Source organism: Cygnus olor, chromosome 4 (genome assembly GCF_009769625.2).
Source record: "Cygnus olor isolate bCygOlo1 chromosome 4, bCygOlo1.pri.v2, whole genome shotgun sequence".
In the NCBI taxonomy this organism is placed as follows: Eukaryota; Metazoa; Chordata; class Aves; order Anseriformes; family Anatidae; genus Cygnus; species Cygnus olor.
In genome coordinates this window covers 47750354-47768472 of record NC_049172.1, presented here as the reverse complement: position 1 = coordinate 47768472, position 18119 = coordinate 47750354, and the positions used below count along the sequence as shown (strand labels likewise).

Here is an 18119-nt window from a genome sequence, read left to right as displayed (position 1 = left end):
ATTCTCTGCAGGTTTTTCCTTTTTCTTGGGGGTGGAGGCCAGCCCCTATCTTCTACAGCCTTACAATTCAAAAGCCAATTTATTTCTCAGCTGTTGACAGATCACTCCCACACACTTTGCCTCCTAGTAGGCACCAATTGCTAATTTGGAATTTGCTAAATTTCTACCTTGGCACTTGAGCCTTTGGTGCTTGATATCCAGAGGCTGCCAAATGGACCCTCTGAGAGCAAAGCCTTAGCACAAAGCCTTCCTCAAGAACCTCACACTTGAGAACAGCCGTTCACTACTGTCCTGTAGCAAACATCACTACCTAAAGCAGACATCATCTGAGAGGCTAATTTTGTTATTTCTTAGTTAGGTACCAAAGGACTAACTGACAATTTCTAAGAGCTGTAACAATCGATTTGGCACAGCTGCAAAAATTTTGGAGAGCAGTACACGGCTTTTAAAGATGACAAGATATTTAACATGGATTTTCAAGTCCATCAGGTATTGCAAAGCCACCTTCAGACTGAAGCTGCGATCTACCAGCTCGGTGAGATTTAGTTCCCCTACTTTGAGAAGTTACCAGCATGGAGGAGGTCAAGGCAGCTTCAGATTCTTGACTTTCTCTGCTGCAATGATAGGCATTCAGTGACCAGCTTTAGTCTTGAGTCACATCAGGAACACCCAGCAAGACAGCAGAGCCTGACCGCGGTTACGCTACCTTCCCCTTGCTCTCCAGCGACTCATACCCAAGATAATCTCAGCTTTCACTACAGAACAGTTTTAGCCCTCACATCTCCAATGGCAGAGAGCTCATTATTTCCATCCCTGTCCTTCATCTCGCTAAGACAACAGATTTTATCTTTTTTAAACCACCCATGTCACTTATTTATTCCGAGCTGGACCCTATCACTCCGATCCTGCAACCACTCAGGGCAGGGAGCAGGCACCTAGTTAGTACACAGACCAACCCCTTACCCCTTACTCAAGCTGACGGGCTTACAAATTCCTCCAGAATCTGGGATCAGGACCCCATCTTGATTTTCACATGCCCATGCTTTTATCGAAACCAGCTCTTAAATATTTTTGGCTGTTGAAAAGTTCCGCTGAGCATCTGTTGATCACCTCCTACACCCTTGGGGATTGCTATGTAATTGTTCCAAATTACTGCAAGACACAGCACAAAAATATATACATACACGCGCATCTTTCATCCAACTTCCACAAGCATTTCTTGAAAATTCAAAATATTTTCTACCATTCACTTCATTTACTGACCCAGAAACCTGTTTTACACATAATAGCAGTCTCTATACTATCACCTTGCAACTGGTACCTACCAGAGGAGATGAAACAATATTTCAAATGCAATAGATTTCTCTGCACATCACTGCTCAGTATTTTTGAAATGTTTCATACATTGAACCACCAATGGTCAAAGGATTTATGAGGGAAGAATGAATTGATACAAAGCAATGATATATAACTGAAACCTGGCAAACCAAGCCATCTATTTTGGGCGCTCATTTTTGACTTAGGCATCCAAAACCTAACACACAAACGCATAACCCCAAAACTCTGCTGGTTATGATGCTTAACTCCATCCTGTTTTTAACTTTCATGGGCTACATCTTCATATCCAGCTTTCAATTACTAGTGCGAAGAACTAACTTGGAGCCTTATAAATAGAAGCACTCATTATTCCAACTGTACTTTGTGATGTCCATACACCATACATGCGCTGCATTTTTTGCACATCTTAGTCACAGGCTAGCTTGGTGAAAGCTTCGGATTCTTTCTCAGATCCTCACGTGTCCTATGCCAAAGCAAGAAATGCATGTGTGCTGCCCTTACCCTGCCACCTTTCAGCCCTCGGATCGTCATCTCTTGTACTTGAAACACGTATTAACCCATCACAATTGAAAAGCAGATTACTGAAAAAGCTACGCTGGTCTGAAACACCAAGACAAAGCTATCTAGTTATATGCACCCCAGAACGAAACAGCGGCAGTATGACTTGATCCAACTAAACAGTAAGGCAAAAAAAATGCATGGTTCTACTTCTTCAGCTAAGATTACGCGTCTTCAGGTGTAACTACCCCTAAGGTCTGAAGCCATTTGAAAATGCAGACCTTTGCACTGTTACGACTCATTAAAAATTCTCCAATCAAATCTTCCTTGAGAACAAGCATCTGAGTGCTTGTCATTTTTGTGGGGACAAAACAGATCACCACCACCTAATTTACACAATGTAGCTCTCAAGAGGAAGTGATGATATACTGGATATTTACCAGAGACACCATTTTCTTTAAATAAAAATATCAAATTCCTGGTTACTGGAAGGGAAAGCATACGCTGAAGCCAAGTGAACCAGAGGATCTTGCCCACTCAATTTCATCCTCACTGTTTTTGTGGTTTTCTTCCTATCTATTTTGAACCAGAAACACATTGTACGATCCTTTCTTAGCCTACCCCACTACTACAGGAGAGTTGCAAGCACAGACACAAAGCCTTAGAGCAATGTTTCTTTCCTGTACAGTGCGGATTGCTTCCAGTTATCTGGGACAGATAATCAGATGTGCTGCCTTTCTGACGTGCCATGACCCTCCCGAAGCTGAAATGCTTTATTCAGCAGAAATCCCAAGTCTGGCAGCTGGAACGTCTCAACAGCGTCTTCTTTCATCTTATTCCATCAACTGTACACTCCAGTTCTCTTGCCACTGCTGCTCTAAAAGGAGGGGGAGGGAACGAGAAGATTAACAGTCCTTGCTGCTGAGATGGCATAACACCGTCCTCATGACTGGCACCAACAGAGTTTCTGCTGCAGGGACACCTGCATTATTACTGCAGTGTTTCTGATGACGAGACAGGTGCTGATGTACTCGCATCAGAAACCCCTCCCCTCCTCTGTAGTTCATTCTCCATATTACCAACAACAATAAGAAGAGACATGCAGACTGAAACAGAGCTACAGAAAGGTTGTTAATGTGGAGCCACAAGGAAAAAAGACCTTTAGTTTAATATTTTCTTTTCCATTTCAGATCTTAGCAAGCACTTGGCATACTTCCACATCAAGCAAATTTACACATTTACTGCTACTCAGCTACAATTGTCCGTGCACAAAAAAATATCATGCCAACAGAAAAACACCACCACCTCCACTCAGCTTATTCAACTCCCTGCCCCAGTTTCACACTACCGGGGGACAAACTACAAGTTGCATCACTGGCATGAAATAACAGTATATTAAAAAAACGGAATCACAAAATCTGCACATAACTTGCTGTAAAACTGCCTGCCATGGTGCTCCTGGACAATACTCATTCACAACACAATAGCTCATGGGTTCCACTCCAACCATTTGAACACGGGTATACACATTCACTCCCCCTCCCACCTCCACCCCCAAAAAAGCTGAACATAAACACTTAATATCAACTGTCTTGTAAACTAGGCTTGGAAAGAACTCATCACAGCAGCAAATAAAGTTTCCTTGATGGTGTACTCACTTAACAGACTGCTCAAGTCTCTGGATAAACCAGAGATGTTGGTGTCTACAAAGCCACTAACATACACCTTGATCAAAGGCTGTTCCCATACCGTTGGGCAGACACCATGGAAAGTTTTCTGCCAAAATAACCCTGTCAAGAGAAATGTTACAACAGAGAACTTGATCTGACACGGGCAGTTTCTGCTGCCCACAGCAAGTAACCTGTCACGTCTTCACCGACAAGAAATTGTCAGTCAAGCACAAAAAAGTGGGCACGCAACAACCATGAAGCGAAGAGATGAAGCAGCCAGGTCTCCTGGAGTCACCCTCTCCTCTTGCTGCTCCAGTGCCCCCATGTCACAGTTCGATGACAACTGCAGCCCCCTAAGACTCTCTCTCCACTATCTCACGTAAGCATCACTTCAGCTACTCACCAAGTTCCTTATAGGGCCACACAACAACCGCGAGCCTGCTCATTACAGCTGCAGAGAGCTCCAAGGACACGTTACGCTGCCATCTAGCCACTTCTCCCCCCAGGCTGTATCACGAGCTCTTTAAAGACAAGCCTTCTGCACTGGGTAAATGGCCTGTTAGAGCTTCCTCACCTCCCCTCCTGCTCAAGGACTTCTCTGGATCAGCCCGTGCTTCTTCGAGCTCATCCTCACCACCATGGACTAACCCACAACCGTGGCACGGCCAGCTCTCAGCTATCAGTAAGACTACAACAAACACAGGGAACATAAACAGTACAGAACATCTTAACTGTACCCAAGTCCTTTCAGTTTTGTCATTCGTTACACAAAAACTGGAAAGTACATTAAGCGTGACTCCGCTCTCAAAAGATTTTGGACATGTACCTGAAAAGCGCCTCGATTCACAGCAACACTAGCAGCTCTGAACAGCACGTGCGTTACAAAAGCCTAAGCAGTGCTGCTGTGCGCAGTCACATGCTATTCCTCGTTGCCCTACATTCAAGGGACTAATTATTCTCTTAAGCCTTGTTTAAGGATGGTGAGCTGAGAAGAAAAAGGAAACCCTTTTTAATGGTTGGTCATGTTTCTTTTCGACTGGACTTTTGCCTTAACCGTATACCCTAATGATAGATTTAAAGGATGCCTTCTCAACACGAGCACCTCCAGCCCCACAACAAAGCACCCTGCTACAGATCCCACGACCACTGATGTATAACCTTCAAGTATCCTCTTTGAAAATGACACCTAAGGAAAAGGTGAAAAAAATCCCAAGCTATTAAGAGGACAAACACATTGTTTCTGTTATCTCTGAAAAAGCCAAGCTTGAAATCCCAACCAGAAATTATTGTTATCCGTGGCTAACTTCAGGGAGCTTGTCTGCATCTTTGTGGCCTGCAGAGTCTTCAAGGAGAAGTATCAAGAGCCTTCTTTTCACAGCTCGATAAGCAGCCATTTCTCTGTCACTCTCTCAGGCTTTGTTGCAACAGATCAAGACCCTTAACTAATCCTTTGAGAAGGGAGTTTAGAGCAGCTTAGCACAACTAAAGGTGGCCCAGCTTCTCACAAGCACTTTTACTGGCCCAACGCACTCGGTCTCAGTTCCAGTTCAGAGCTGTGCACACCCACCCATTTCCATTGCCAGATGAAGAAGTTGTTTTTCTAAGGATTTGAGATTAGCACTGCAGAACAATGGAAGCACAACATCATAACTTTTATATAGACAAAGCCAGAAGCGAAGCTCTGTGCAGAAACAGTGCTGCGGGGCCTTGCTTTCACCCAGATTTCCTAACGGCATAGTTTAGATCTGCTAAAACAAGAGCAGTTCCCTCTGATTTGAGCACACATTTATTTCTTGTGATGAGGACAGGCCTCAAATGACCCAAGGCAGCTTCTCCGTAGGCTATGCCAAGGAAGCTCCTGAACTTAGCAAATTGTTCATTCAGAACAGAAAGAGGACAGGCATTTATTTACATCAGTCAGAGGCGAGACCACTCCCCCATCTCCCAAAAGATGTGATTTCCAACAATACAGTCCTATATCCATTCAAAAGACATTGCCAAAAAGAGAACCGCCACTAACACGTCTACCTGGTGAGTTTTCACTGACAGCACGCTGCACTTAGAAGGTTAAAAAGAGGGAAAACACCGACCTCCCCAGTCTTCACAATGAAGTGCTTAAGATTGCTGTGCTAAACCTGCCAGAAAGCATCCCTCAGCCAGCACGACTCTTGACAATTAGCCTAGTCAGCTTGGCTTCTTTCCTCCCTGCATCTGCGAGCAACTACAGCAGTGGTGTATCAGCTCCAATTCCCTCCAGGAGCTTACTCCTTCTGTTCCCTCGCTGTTGTCAGATGACTTTTTCTGCATATTTCTGAACTCCGATCTCTCAGCCTAACTCGAGTGCAGAACAGAGGGCAGCTCAGATGATGGTTTACGCCATAGTGCCTCCAAACAGGAGGCAGATGACTGCATGGTGTGGGCTGTAATACAGTACAACCTCCATGCCCTGCAACTTCTGATGCACAGAAGAGCCATTAGGGCAACAGCACTTGGCTTCAACACCGCCCAGAAGGCAAGTGATCTGTGCTTGTCCACACATTTTCATCTGCAAACACAGATACTGAGACAGAGATTGATAAAATCACACACAAGAGATATTACAGGAGTGGAAATAAAGGATTAAGCAGCTCGTATTATGTCACATGCTACCTCAAGACTAAACCTCTTGACGCCTAATGCACTGCTTCACCAAAACACCACACCCCCGTCTCTACAAAATGACTCCCCGCCCCAAACACCCCAAGTAGCAGCTGCACTGAGGTCCTCCTGACAGTGCCCTTGGATACCCACCACTCTGCAGCTGCTCCCGACTCTGCAGTGATGAATATCATCCCATTTTCTTCTCCTGGGAAGAAGAACCTGCCATGCTACAGCTTCCTAAAAGCATGGATCGATTGTCTTTGGTGAATTCAACAGGTGCTGAAAAGGCTCCGTGCTTCGCATCGATTTCCTGCAAAACTGTACTACTGAATTAGGGCTGGGAGAGCATGCAAACATGACCTAAAATTCCCCTTTGCTGCCACACCATTCCCCTGCTGTGCGATAAACTCCAGTTTCACTTCCATATTGGCACCTTGAGCTCCCTCACACGTCCAAAAACCACCAGGCTGGCAAGAGAGCCTCCCTCAACAAATCAGTCACCCAACCGCTGCATTTCAAAGCTGCCACAGCCCTACTACAACAACCGACCCCAATTCAAGTAGGAAAGGAAGAAACCCGCTGCCTTTTTCTTTACGCTCAGGATCACATGTATCTGTCAGGCAGCTACATGAACTCCTTCCTGGAAAAAACATAGCAAAAACCCAGTGTTTTGACAGCACCCTGCCTGAAGCCAACTTCCCTTGGAGAAGCACCCAAGCAGTTCAGAAAGACTGCCCAAGTGGCACCAAGAAGCTCTATCTCTACAGGACCACTTGGCTTTTTCCACAGATAGCTTTTCACCACCCTGCACTAGTAGCACTGCACTGCCAAAACTAGAGTTACTTACTGACACACCGGTTAAGGTGCTCAGGGCTTACCTGAAAGCACAAAGTGAGCTGCACACCTGTATTACATCAGTGCTTAAAAGGCCTCACATAGGCCCTCACAGAGTCGTGTTTCCCCCAAAGCATCCCACTCTCTAGTTTTAATAAAAGCCTGTGTGGAAATTGACATAAGGCTCCAGTAACATCAGCCAGCTTGCCACTAAGAATGATGCACCAAACTCGGGGCAGCAAAACTGGATTTTGTGACAGTAGCACACGGGACCAAAGAAATGCAGGAAAGTACAACAGAGACCTTCTCAGCCCCAGGTGAGGTAAGCGTCCCACCAGGGCCACCAGCTCACTCCCTGCTTTCTCTGACATCAAGTAGGAGAGGGCACAAATGAAAACGAAGCGCCCAGAAAGATCAAAGATCAAAGAAGAAACACAGTTGAAAGTTACAAAAGCTGTCACACCCAGTGGAAAACGGTCACTTTGCTTGTGCTCAGAAAAATGAAGACCTACTTTATAGAAAAAGACGATGACAGTGGCAGTTACCCATCTCTTCCAGAACAGCAAGAAAGAAAAGCTCTCTGCCTCCCACTGCAGTCTGCCTGGTTTGCCCTTCAGGTACAACCCTCCCAGAACTGTTTTTTTCTCCTTTAAAAAAGTACCAGGGAATAAAGGCTTTGGGGAAAAAGAGCTAACATGCAATTTTCGATGAACATTTCATCGCTCTCAGCATCATTCCTTTGTGAAGCAGCACTAGCACTCCTGTTTACCCAAGCTGCGTATTTCTTCCTTATTTTTCTTGTTTAAACAAAACATTTTCCAATTCTCAGTTCTGATCACTCCTGCACATAAACCAACAAGCTTATTTGAGGCACTAGACCCATACTCACTGCAAGGACTTTCAAGTTGATTTTATCCCTCACTGTGGCTACTGAGCATAAAACAGTCAGCAAGTGACCCAAACTGCATAACACCACTTGTTTTTGAAACAGAAATAGTTTTAAACTGCCCACATGTTTTCTTAAACAAATTTGGCAGGAAATCATTCCCTTCTGCAAGTCCTTTTCGTCAGCTAGTCTTCACAACAGCCTGGAAGCGCTCTGCAGTGAAAGATGAAGCAGTAGAAGGTAACAAGGACATGTGGAGGAGGGACAGGACAAATGCTCCAACAGCCATTCTGTCTCAGTCAAATGCAGAATTCCCTTTGGCATGAATGAAACTCGTGTTTGCATGTGCCTCTCTGCAGCAGGGATCTGAAACAAAATTCAGGAACGTTAGAACAATTTTCTTTTTCTTCTATGTAATGTGTAGCTTAGCCATAGCTTTTCTATCACACGATCCAAGTGATTAAAGCACCACTCCACCATACAGTGCACTGTACAAGTAAAGGGCAACCGGAAATCCTCTTGTCATGGTCTTCACGCAATAAGCCATCCCTGGAGTAAAAGAACGAACCAACCATGCTGGACACGTGCCCTATAGCTCATGTTTCTCAATGCTGGGTAGCAGCCCCTTAAATCAAGCCACATTACTCTAAATCTCTAACACACATGACACACGGTAACCCATGCATACTTACAGAAATAAGAAAAAGTGAACAAGACAAGGAAAAAAAAATATTTACTAGGAGAAGGACTTTCTTTTTCCAAACACTCCTGTACCAAGAGAAAAAAAGATTGCGACATACCAGACAGTTGCCTTTTTGTCTTCAGCATCCCTGGTGTTTTGGTAAAATTGCTGCTCTGTTCAGAATCTGCAGGTTCAGCTACTCTTCCCTTCTACCCTAATTTCCAAGCCAGAGAACAGCCAAGAGATCAGCCAGGCTGCTACTGCTTAAACCGCACCACCACAGCAGTGCTCCAAAAGTCTACAGAATGCTTCCTGAAGAAAACTGCTTTATTTGAGTTGAGGTCAATGAGGAAGGACCATCCCAAGCCGTTTAAATCATATGCCATTCAACTGAAGAACAAACTCCACAAATCTCATTTTTTCCTGTACAGATGACCACTAAGAACTTGCTGGTGTACTGCTTCCAAAAGCTGCATGCCCTGCCTTCTACTTAACCCGTCAGGATCAGGGACAGTAAACTAGAAACCCAAGTTCCTTAAATGACATCTACTTTTCCCAGATGTAATTAATTAGCCTGCTCAAGTCTCCGCTCAGTAACCCGCATCATGAAGCGCAGCTAAGTCAAACTATTATGTAGATACTTCTAGAAAAATAACCAAAAATAGTTTGGGAAGACAGGATTCAGTATGTCAAGAGCTTGGAAATTAATTCAAGTCGCTCCAGTTTTGTTAATTGGTATTCATTCTTGTCTTATAAACAGAGAAATAGCAATGCAACTGTCCTGAAACAACTGACTATACTCACAGACAAGAACTGAGGCCAATAAAAAAAGCAAAATGTGACCAAGCATAATGTTGATTTCCTTGACTGCCCACTGCTAAAAATGTCTTTTTTAGCAGTTACAATTGAAGCCTTTTATTCAATAAAGGATCTGGTATGGCCTAGTTTTCCAGTCTTCTCTTCTGGTGAGAAGCGAGGGTATAAAGTTACGGTAGGAGACAGCTGGGTTCAGTGTCCGATCAGGATTCCTATTGTTACCACCCAGGCAACTGAGCACAGAGGGAATTATTTCTAATAACTTCCACTCATTTGGTTAAAATCCTCACAAGCTTGGTAGTCATCCATTTCTTCCCTAGATACAGAGCAGTGCCAAGCATACCTAACAAATGAACAACAATGCATTTTGCTGTATTTAGCAGACCCCACTGAGCGCTTCTCCATGCTAAACGGATCTGCATGTTGTTTTTTTTTACATATGGTAAATTAACAGACTTGCAAAGGCAGCATAAGAAATGCATGAGTGTTTGACCAAATCAAAATACATCTTTTTTTTTCCTCCTGCTCATCAAATAGGTCTTGAAAAACTGAGGTTTAAGGGCAAAACAGAGAGAGCAGCTTAAAGCAGTCCCTTCTTTTCACCATTTGCTCCAGCCTGCTAGATAGAAAAGTCATATGCCAAGCTCCCACAAATCCCTATCGCCACTTTGATATCTGCTCTCCTCTTTATGCTTCTGATCACTTTTGTTCAATGAAGGTGTTTTAGCACATTTATTCCATGTTAATACGAACCCAGCTCCAACATCAGCTTCTCAGTAGGACACACTGCATCATTAATCAAATTTTGTTTCCTTCCCTCCAGCACAAATCACGCTCAGCTATACTGAGATCTCAAATAAAACTGCTAGAGTATAAAGCTGCTTTTCAGATTACAACAATCCTGTCCACAGCGAGGGATGGGGACAACCCCTTTCTTCTTCAAATACCATCTCAGATGTTCAACTCATCACCTACCAACGTGAACATTACTGTTTTAAGTGCAACAACATTGAGGAAATTGTGCAAGAACTGCAACATAAGAGGTGGTAGCCATAAACTGATGAAGACCCAATATTTATACTAACAGATAATCCACACTTCCTTCTCACTCAATTCTGCTGTTCAGGCAGTGTAACAGGTTGCTCTGAGCCTGAGTTACAACTTTAGTGTACGTGACTTCCTATCAGCCTACAGAACCAGATAATTCCAGCAACATAAAGACGTAAAGAGATTTTATGCATATTTGAGAAAAAAGGGAAAAGTACCTCAGCCAGGAGAAGAACCTTGTTACATGTTTCTACAAATTTTGAAAAGAAGATGTACAAAAAGAAATCGGAAATAAACTTACCTGCCTAAAACACTTGACTCCTTTTTCTTTTTGATCAAGTATCCGATTTGAACTAACCGCTTAGAAAAGCTGAAGAGTTGGAGTTCCAGGAGACCTTCGCAAATTATCTGACCCCACCTGCTAGTCAAATCAAAGCCTCCAGTTAGATGATCTCAATTAGCAACTTGCTCACTGGCAACCACTTAATGATGACCTTTTCAACAGCAGTTTCTGAAGTATGAAGCTCTTAACTGCCTTAAAGTTTCTCACACAATAATTCTATTTTCATATTACTGTACAAAGAACAAACTGTTACTGAAAAAAGATAAAAGCAATAAAACAAAAAACAACTATGGTATTTAGTAGTACCATCAGGCTTGTAATCTCTTCCCGCAAATGAAGTAGAAACAGATGAAAACTCAAAGGAAACATCAACCAGCTTTTATTTCTTCCTAGCCAGTTAATGTAAACCAGCTTCAGCAGCTGAAAATTAGTAGCCTGCACTGCTAAGCAGTCTTACCAAGTTAGTTGGGTGGGGGAAAGTAACACAAGTCAGAAGCTGTGACCTGCTTTTCTAGAAGATGATGTACACAGTTGTTTGGAACTCTCTGCCTCAAAATAGAGGCACGGTTAGAAAAGGCAGTATTAGGGGGAAAGCAGTTTGAAGGGAAGTGATTCCTATGTTTTGTCTGAAAGCACGAGACAACGATAAAAGAAGGGCCCTGGCAGCTTCACTCTGGTTTCCACTCACCTCCACGAAGCTGCAAGCACACACAAGCTAGCAGGGCCTAGGCGATGGCCATCACTGCTCTTCTGTCAGATCGACACCGTTCTGTCAGTTCCATGGAGCCACGAGAAGAAGGCAACCACAGAAGTTTCTCACTACATAATCAGTTGCACAGTAGATCAGTAAGCTGTGCAAATAGCTCAGCCAGCAACTTGAGGTAAACTACAGAAATGGACCAGTCTTCTCCAGCTGACTCAAGAAGGGGGCAATAGAAGCATTTTTCCATCAGCATTTCCTAGAAGCAGGGCACATGCGAATTTTAACATCCTGCTCTTCCTTGCTGCATTAGCCTCACCATGACTGTTGTTACACACCTTGGCTGCAGGTCAGTAGGCATATTAACACCATCTGAGAACAAGATGATTGATCAAATTCAGCCTCCTGTCTTCTGTTAGTTACCAAGTTCAGCTTACCTTCAGGCTCATCTGAACATTCATGTGAGCCATGTTCAGCTACCTTCCAATCTCATTCACCTGGAACACAAGTCCCTCTCTCAGCAAGGTAGTCCCATCACCTCAAACAACAACCAAATGATCTGCTCTTCTTGAACTTGGGGTAAGCTGTGCCACCATCAGCTAGCGATTGACAGACAACTGCATGAACGCCGACCGGATATAAGCAACTAACAGAACATAAGGTCACACCCAGCAGAACACACATCCCAAAACAAAGCTCAACCCTACTCCAGAGCACAACACAACCTCACTGCATTACAGCAGGCAGAAGTGTCTCTTCCCTTACTTAATGCCTTGCCATGATATCCCACTAAACCTTTAAATCTGTGTGTGTGCATGTGCGAGGAGAGACATGGGCACATCACAACATTTAAGTGGGAGCATTCTTGTTAACATTAATTCAATGACTTTTTTGTTTGTTTGTTTGTTTTTAAAAAAAAAAGACTGAACCCTATATATCCCACCACCTTGGACCCAGATAGTAACATAACCGATATTCATCGCATAGGCTTGGGACTATATGACCCAAACTTTGTAATGCTACCTTAAAAAAAAAGACAAGAGTACAGCAGTGTTCCAACTTACCTGAAAATAACACATGAAGTAGTTGCTAACAGAAGGTTTATGAAAACTGCAACTTATCTCTAAGAAATGCTGGAGCACATTAGTAGCCATTGTTGTCTTCACAAACAAAAACATTTCAAAATGATGGGAAAACAGGTATAAAGTTAAACAGGCAAGACAACCCACAGAAACTATAAGCAACAGAGAAGGAAAAATATTAGCCTAAGAGCTAGAACATAGCAAAGATACAAACTAATGCCCCAAGTGAAAATACTGCAACACCATCCCAATCTTCATCTTCACACCAAAAGACCGCAAGGTTTATAAATACGAAGTGCTTTGGTGTGTTAAAAATGGCATTGCAGAGGCCTCCTTGATCTCTGGATGTGCATTAGACATGACCTTTCTATTTCACGTTCAGTGATTCCCTTGCTCTTCCTTCTCTTAGCATTTCATCAATAACCCATGTACTCAAGCAGGAAAGTCTCCACTCCACGTAAAGCTTTTGGTCACTATCTAAGCTATGCTCCACCACCTGCACTGTGGCTCTAGACTAATCAAGATGTGATGGAGATGATCCTTTCATATCATCCTGACTCTTACCAATATCAATACTGTATCAGCCACACACCAAGCAACCAAGGCAGGATCTTCAGAGTTGTAAAAACTACTCCATGGCTCCAGTAAACAATTCAGAAGTCTTCAGCAGTTAGGAAATACTCCATGTGTTAAAATAACAAAGGTGTGTGCTCACAATGACTTTGAGTCTCAGCCCAAAGATGGTGAAGAATATTTACCTTATGCTGAAAAGTTGAAGGATTTTTTTTTTAAATGCACTTACTAAGGAACATTAATAATCAACTGCTGCATGTGGGCTGGCATTATACTCCAGTTAGTTTCTGCCAAGTCAAGCACAGACAAACTTTCAAACCACCTGAAGGTCAGAACACATGGCTGCTTCTCTTGACAAGTTTCAAAACAACACAGGGAATATCAAGTCACCCCTCTGCTTCCATAGGCTTTGTAAGTGCTTTTCTGTACACCAGAATACAGACCGCACCCTCATCTGTCAGGAAGCAACATACCTCCTTTTCTTCCAACAACAAAAAAGTGTTTGTTGATTAACTCAAGCGACCAAAGAGCAACTGCTGGTTTATGCCTCTATTTGAATGCCACATTTAGGTCTCCTGTAGCACAGTAATTTCTCCAGCAGCACGAGCCAAAAACTGAAATGTTATACCAACAACAAAATTTCTGTCATCAGTTAAGTCACATTAAAAAAGAGGTATTTCCAAGATACGCATATCAGAAGAACCAAAGGAACAAAAACTAACTGCAGCTGAACCCCGTGGTATTTAAATTTGATTCAGCTGCATTCCTTCGCAGTACTTTCAATACCAAATGCAAGTAGCACAGCCAGGACCCTGTTCACCTTGAGCTGAGAGCAGGAGAGCCAGCACAAGGTCTGCAGTAAATAAAACCTTCTTTGAAGGCAGTGTAAGAGTGCAGCAGCCAGAACACTAAATGACATCCTTCAGGCTGTTGACCTAATGACTATTTCTGCCTGCAGTTGCATTAAACTTGCTGGAGAAATATTTTAGTTTTATCCTCAGAAAGGAAAGCAGAAGTCTTAGGGAAAAACATTTCCAAGAGTCCTACAACTTCAGCAACGACATAAGCCAACACAGAACATGCTTTCACCTCATCTCATTTCACCCTTTCCCCACAGAAGTAGCCCTCACAAGAGGGCAAGCTTGAACATGTGAACTAAGAATTACTTGATTACTATCCACGTTTTTCAACCCCAAAGTGATTTTTGCCCCAGAAGCAGCCACTCTCTCCCTGTGGTTAGGACCTCTAACACCATTAGAGCCTCAGTCTCCAGGCAAACTCATCGACAAAACTACCATGCTACAGAAATGCCTTTTTTCTTCTGTTTTAAGCTCTAAGCAATGTATAGGTGAAAAAATTACTGAAGATTTTGTGAAAATGCAAGTACTGCTTCATCTGAATTTAACTCAATACCAAGCAGTACAAACTGTCCAGTAAGTGAGATCCAGCTTAGACTCTGCTACCTAACCAACAGCAGCTCTCCCAACCTTCATGCCACTCTTTGACTGCTCCACAGGAGACAACAAGCCCTAAAAAGAAGAACAAAACACAGACACAAGCACACTTTTAAAAGCTTCAATAGAAACAAGTCTTGAGACGACCAAGTTTGACTTTTGAATCCCCAATGGGAACTCCAGACAGCTGCGTTTCATGTAATGATGCACTAAGATATCAGAAACTGCCTCTACTGCTTCTAGAGTTTCATGAACAGAGATGCAGTCACTTTATACTCACCTGGCATCATGCAAGCTATGCAGCGACTTGATTTTTAAGGATGTTTTGCCTGGATACAGTTAGTCTCATTACCATGAAAATAACGTGCTACAAAACCACTGAAAGCTACCAAATCCATACTAATCTGAGAAGCAAGAATTAATTGTGTGTGTGAACCAAGCAAACCCACAATACTGCTATACTAAGACAAGTAATATACTCACTTTTCCAAAAATAAAAAAAAAAATGAAGCAATGACAAGTATTTTATTAACTTGGCATACCATGGAGCTGCACATGACAATTATAGCTCACAAGAAAAAAAAGAAAAAGCTTTCCACATTCATAAAGACAAATGAAGTACTGAAATGTTTTTCTGATGACAAAGAGCCCAGTTCACGTTTGGTCTTCCTAGCTCACCACAGAAACCCAGCCACACAGAAATACCGGTAGCAATGCCTTGTCCAGACATCTCTAACAATTTCTTAAGCACACACTGCGCAGTTGTGTTAGCATTCTGGATGTAATTGTGCTTAAGTCACAGCACTCACAAGGAAGTTAACACCAACACTACGTGTTTTTATGGATATAAAATGTTAGGCCAAAGAGCAGCATGGCCATTCCGGAAAAAAACCTACTGAACAAACATCACTGAAAGCAGCGTTTTGTTGAAGTTTTGGCAGCTGCTAAAACAAAGTAGCAGCTTCTCCTTATAATTAAGACTACATGCAAATACTTGGAAAAGTCAGCTGGCAACGCGATTGTGCTCTTGCTTGCAAAACCAGAAACACCACCACTACCACAACAACAAAAAAGCCTTCCTTGAACTGCAACAGTTACTTGTTAGTACAATGTGGACTACAGAGCTGTGTCACTTGGAGATTCCTAAGCCAGGCTCTCCTTCTTAGGCTCAAAGAGCATTTTGAAGTTTCACTCCAAGACAGGAAAACGTTTCTTTCTGTAACACAGGATCCGACTTCTGCAGGGGACATAAGAGCAGACTGTACCTACTCAAGGAGACAGGAAACACAGGAATCCCGCAGGCCTATCACACACGATGCAGGATCAGCCCCATCTATGAGATGCATGGTGACAGCCGGTCATCCTGCGTCAGGTCCCCAGACATCAACCCCCCGGGACCAGAGGACTCCCCGCCCCTTGCAGGCCGCTGTCCGGCCGCTGGCAGAAGACAGAGGCAAGGTGGCAGCGTGCGGGGAAAGCCCCGGGACCGAGGGCTGCCCAAGACCCGTGCAGCACCGAGCAGGGGCTGGGAGGGGAACGTGGCCTCCCGCAGCCCCCGGGGGGCTCGGCCGCCACCCCAACCCCGCGCCCCTTTGTTCTGCGGCCCTCTCCCGCCCTACCTCCAGGATGTCCTCCAGCACATAGGCCTCCATCGTGGCGGCCGTCACCTCTGCCCAGCCTCAGTGCCCGGCCATGCCCCGCTCCCCGCTGCCTGCCGCCCCCAGGACGGACGGACAGACGGGCTGCCGGCCGCCCGGCACCAGCACGCTCGCTTCCCCCCCCCCCCCCCCCCCCCCCCCCCCGCTGTCAGCACGGGAAGAGGAAATGGACGCTTCCACCCAGCGCGGGGCGGCGCCTACCACCCGAGCGCAGGGGGGGCGGCCGCTGTCAGGGCTGCGGCCCCTCGGGGGTACCCGGGCGTTGACCGCCAAGGCCCAAAGGCACCATCCCGAGACAGCCCCGCAACTTGGCACGGCTTCGGGCACGCGTTTCTGCGCCTCGCCCCGGGCAGGCGGGTCGTCTTCCTCCCGTGGCCTCCGCAACCCCGCGGGAGCGAGTACAAAGGGCTCGTCGAAGTCTCTGCTAGAAAAAAATAAAAGTTAGCTCGGCCTCCAAATGCTCCGGACGGGGCCTCGACCTCCTCGCCCAGCCCAAGCGAGAGGCAGCTCAGCGAGATGCCCTGCATGCTCTTGCCCTGCCACGCATGGGCCAGCTGCTTTCTGACCCCAAAAGCAGACATGGGTCTGTTTGCGGCCTCCCTCTCCTATCCACTCGTGGTGGCACTGCACACCCCTCATAACCCTTAAAAACAAAAATACCCAACATCTCAGATCAAGCAGTACCACACAGCTGGCTCCCTTGCTTCTTTTTTTGGCCTGTGATTTGTCTTCCCTTCGCAACAAAGCCTCCTCCAAACAGAACACAACTGTGATATCCATTCTGCACATAGCAGGTCACAAAAATCACCTACCCTATTGGCAGCTTTCAATACATTTCATTCTCCAGTTTAAAAAAAAATAGAATAAACATCATTGACCCCATAAAAATCACCCCCAACTCATTTTAGCAGAGCACAATAGGCCTTTTGGCCAAACTAACTTTACATTCAGACTGGAAATGCTAACAAATAACTTCGTAAAAACTAAACGTTTTCTTAAAAATAAGAACTTCATTGGTAACAAATATCCTCTCACAGCAAAAATATTTTAACAGTTTTTTTTTAAAGTTTCTGACAGCTGCCCAGTCTGCCTCAGTTGTAAAACCTCCTAGGCAAGTCACAGTTGACCAGTCCAAGTTTTAGGCACAGCCCTGTTCTCCTGTTACAGTTTCCGCACTTGCAGCAATAAATGAATGGGAAATACACCCTACTCACCTAGCAGAAAAACCCTCACTTCACGAGAGCTCTACACCTGCTCACATGCTCCATCCTATTTTACCACTCTAGGGAACGCCTCAGATTTATCATCTTTTCACTAGAACTTACTCAAGGAGCACCTCCTCGATGGGCTGTTTGTCTTCAACACTGCCTTGATTGAGCCTGTTTTCAGAATTTGTTCTTACATAATTATAAAGGGCATGAGAATTTTTCTGTGACATCAAATACCTCACTGAACCCTTGCTTGCCTTTTGCCTGTTCGGAGAGGAAATTTGACCAGCTGAGGTACCACACCAGAAGAGCAAAGTGACAAATGCAGTTTATTTCTATTGAGTCTGCTATTCAACCAGTTCTCCAGAACAACAACAAAAAATTAATAAAAACCTTTTAGGAGGTTAACTCTGAGGACAATACATTTAGAAACAATTTCTGTGAACTTCAATACATGGAAATTTACCAACAGCACGGGGATTCTGCAGACAGTACTGCCTTCATGCCGTCCTATTAAATTTTGCTGGGCATGCGTACTTGTAACAGCAGCTAGACAGCCAAGAAGATTAATACAACTCTAAGTTGCCTTGAGGGATATGAATCATACGGACATCTACCTATCCCAGCCTACTTTCCATAGGAAAGTGTTGTCCACATGAAGAATCACCAGACAAAATTCCACAGTTCCCT

At 44.3% G+C, this 18119-nt stretch overlaps 1 protein-coding gene across 8 annotated transcripts in view; it reads right to left on the bottom strand.

The window, feature by feature from the left end:
• The window catches only part of ANKRD17 (ankyrin repeat domain 17), an 86377-nt gene that overhangs the window by 54379 nt on the left and 13879 nt on the right, over positions 1 to 18119 (bottom strand). For 3 of the 8 annotated variants that reach the window (XM_040554493.1, XM_040554494.1, XM_040554498.1), the window contains exon 1: positions 16183 to 16365. The exons of the other annotated variants lie outside the window; for them this stretch is intronic. In XM_040554493.1, the coding sequence (XP_040410427.1) occupies positions 16183 to 16215 (33 nt within the window). In that variant the 5' untranslated portion in view covers positions 16216 to 16365. Of the gene's footprint in view, positions 1 to 16182; positions 16366 to 18119 lie in introns of those variants that run through there. 8 annotated transcript variants of the gene reach the window in all.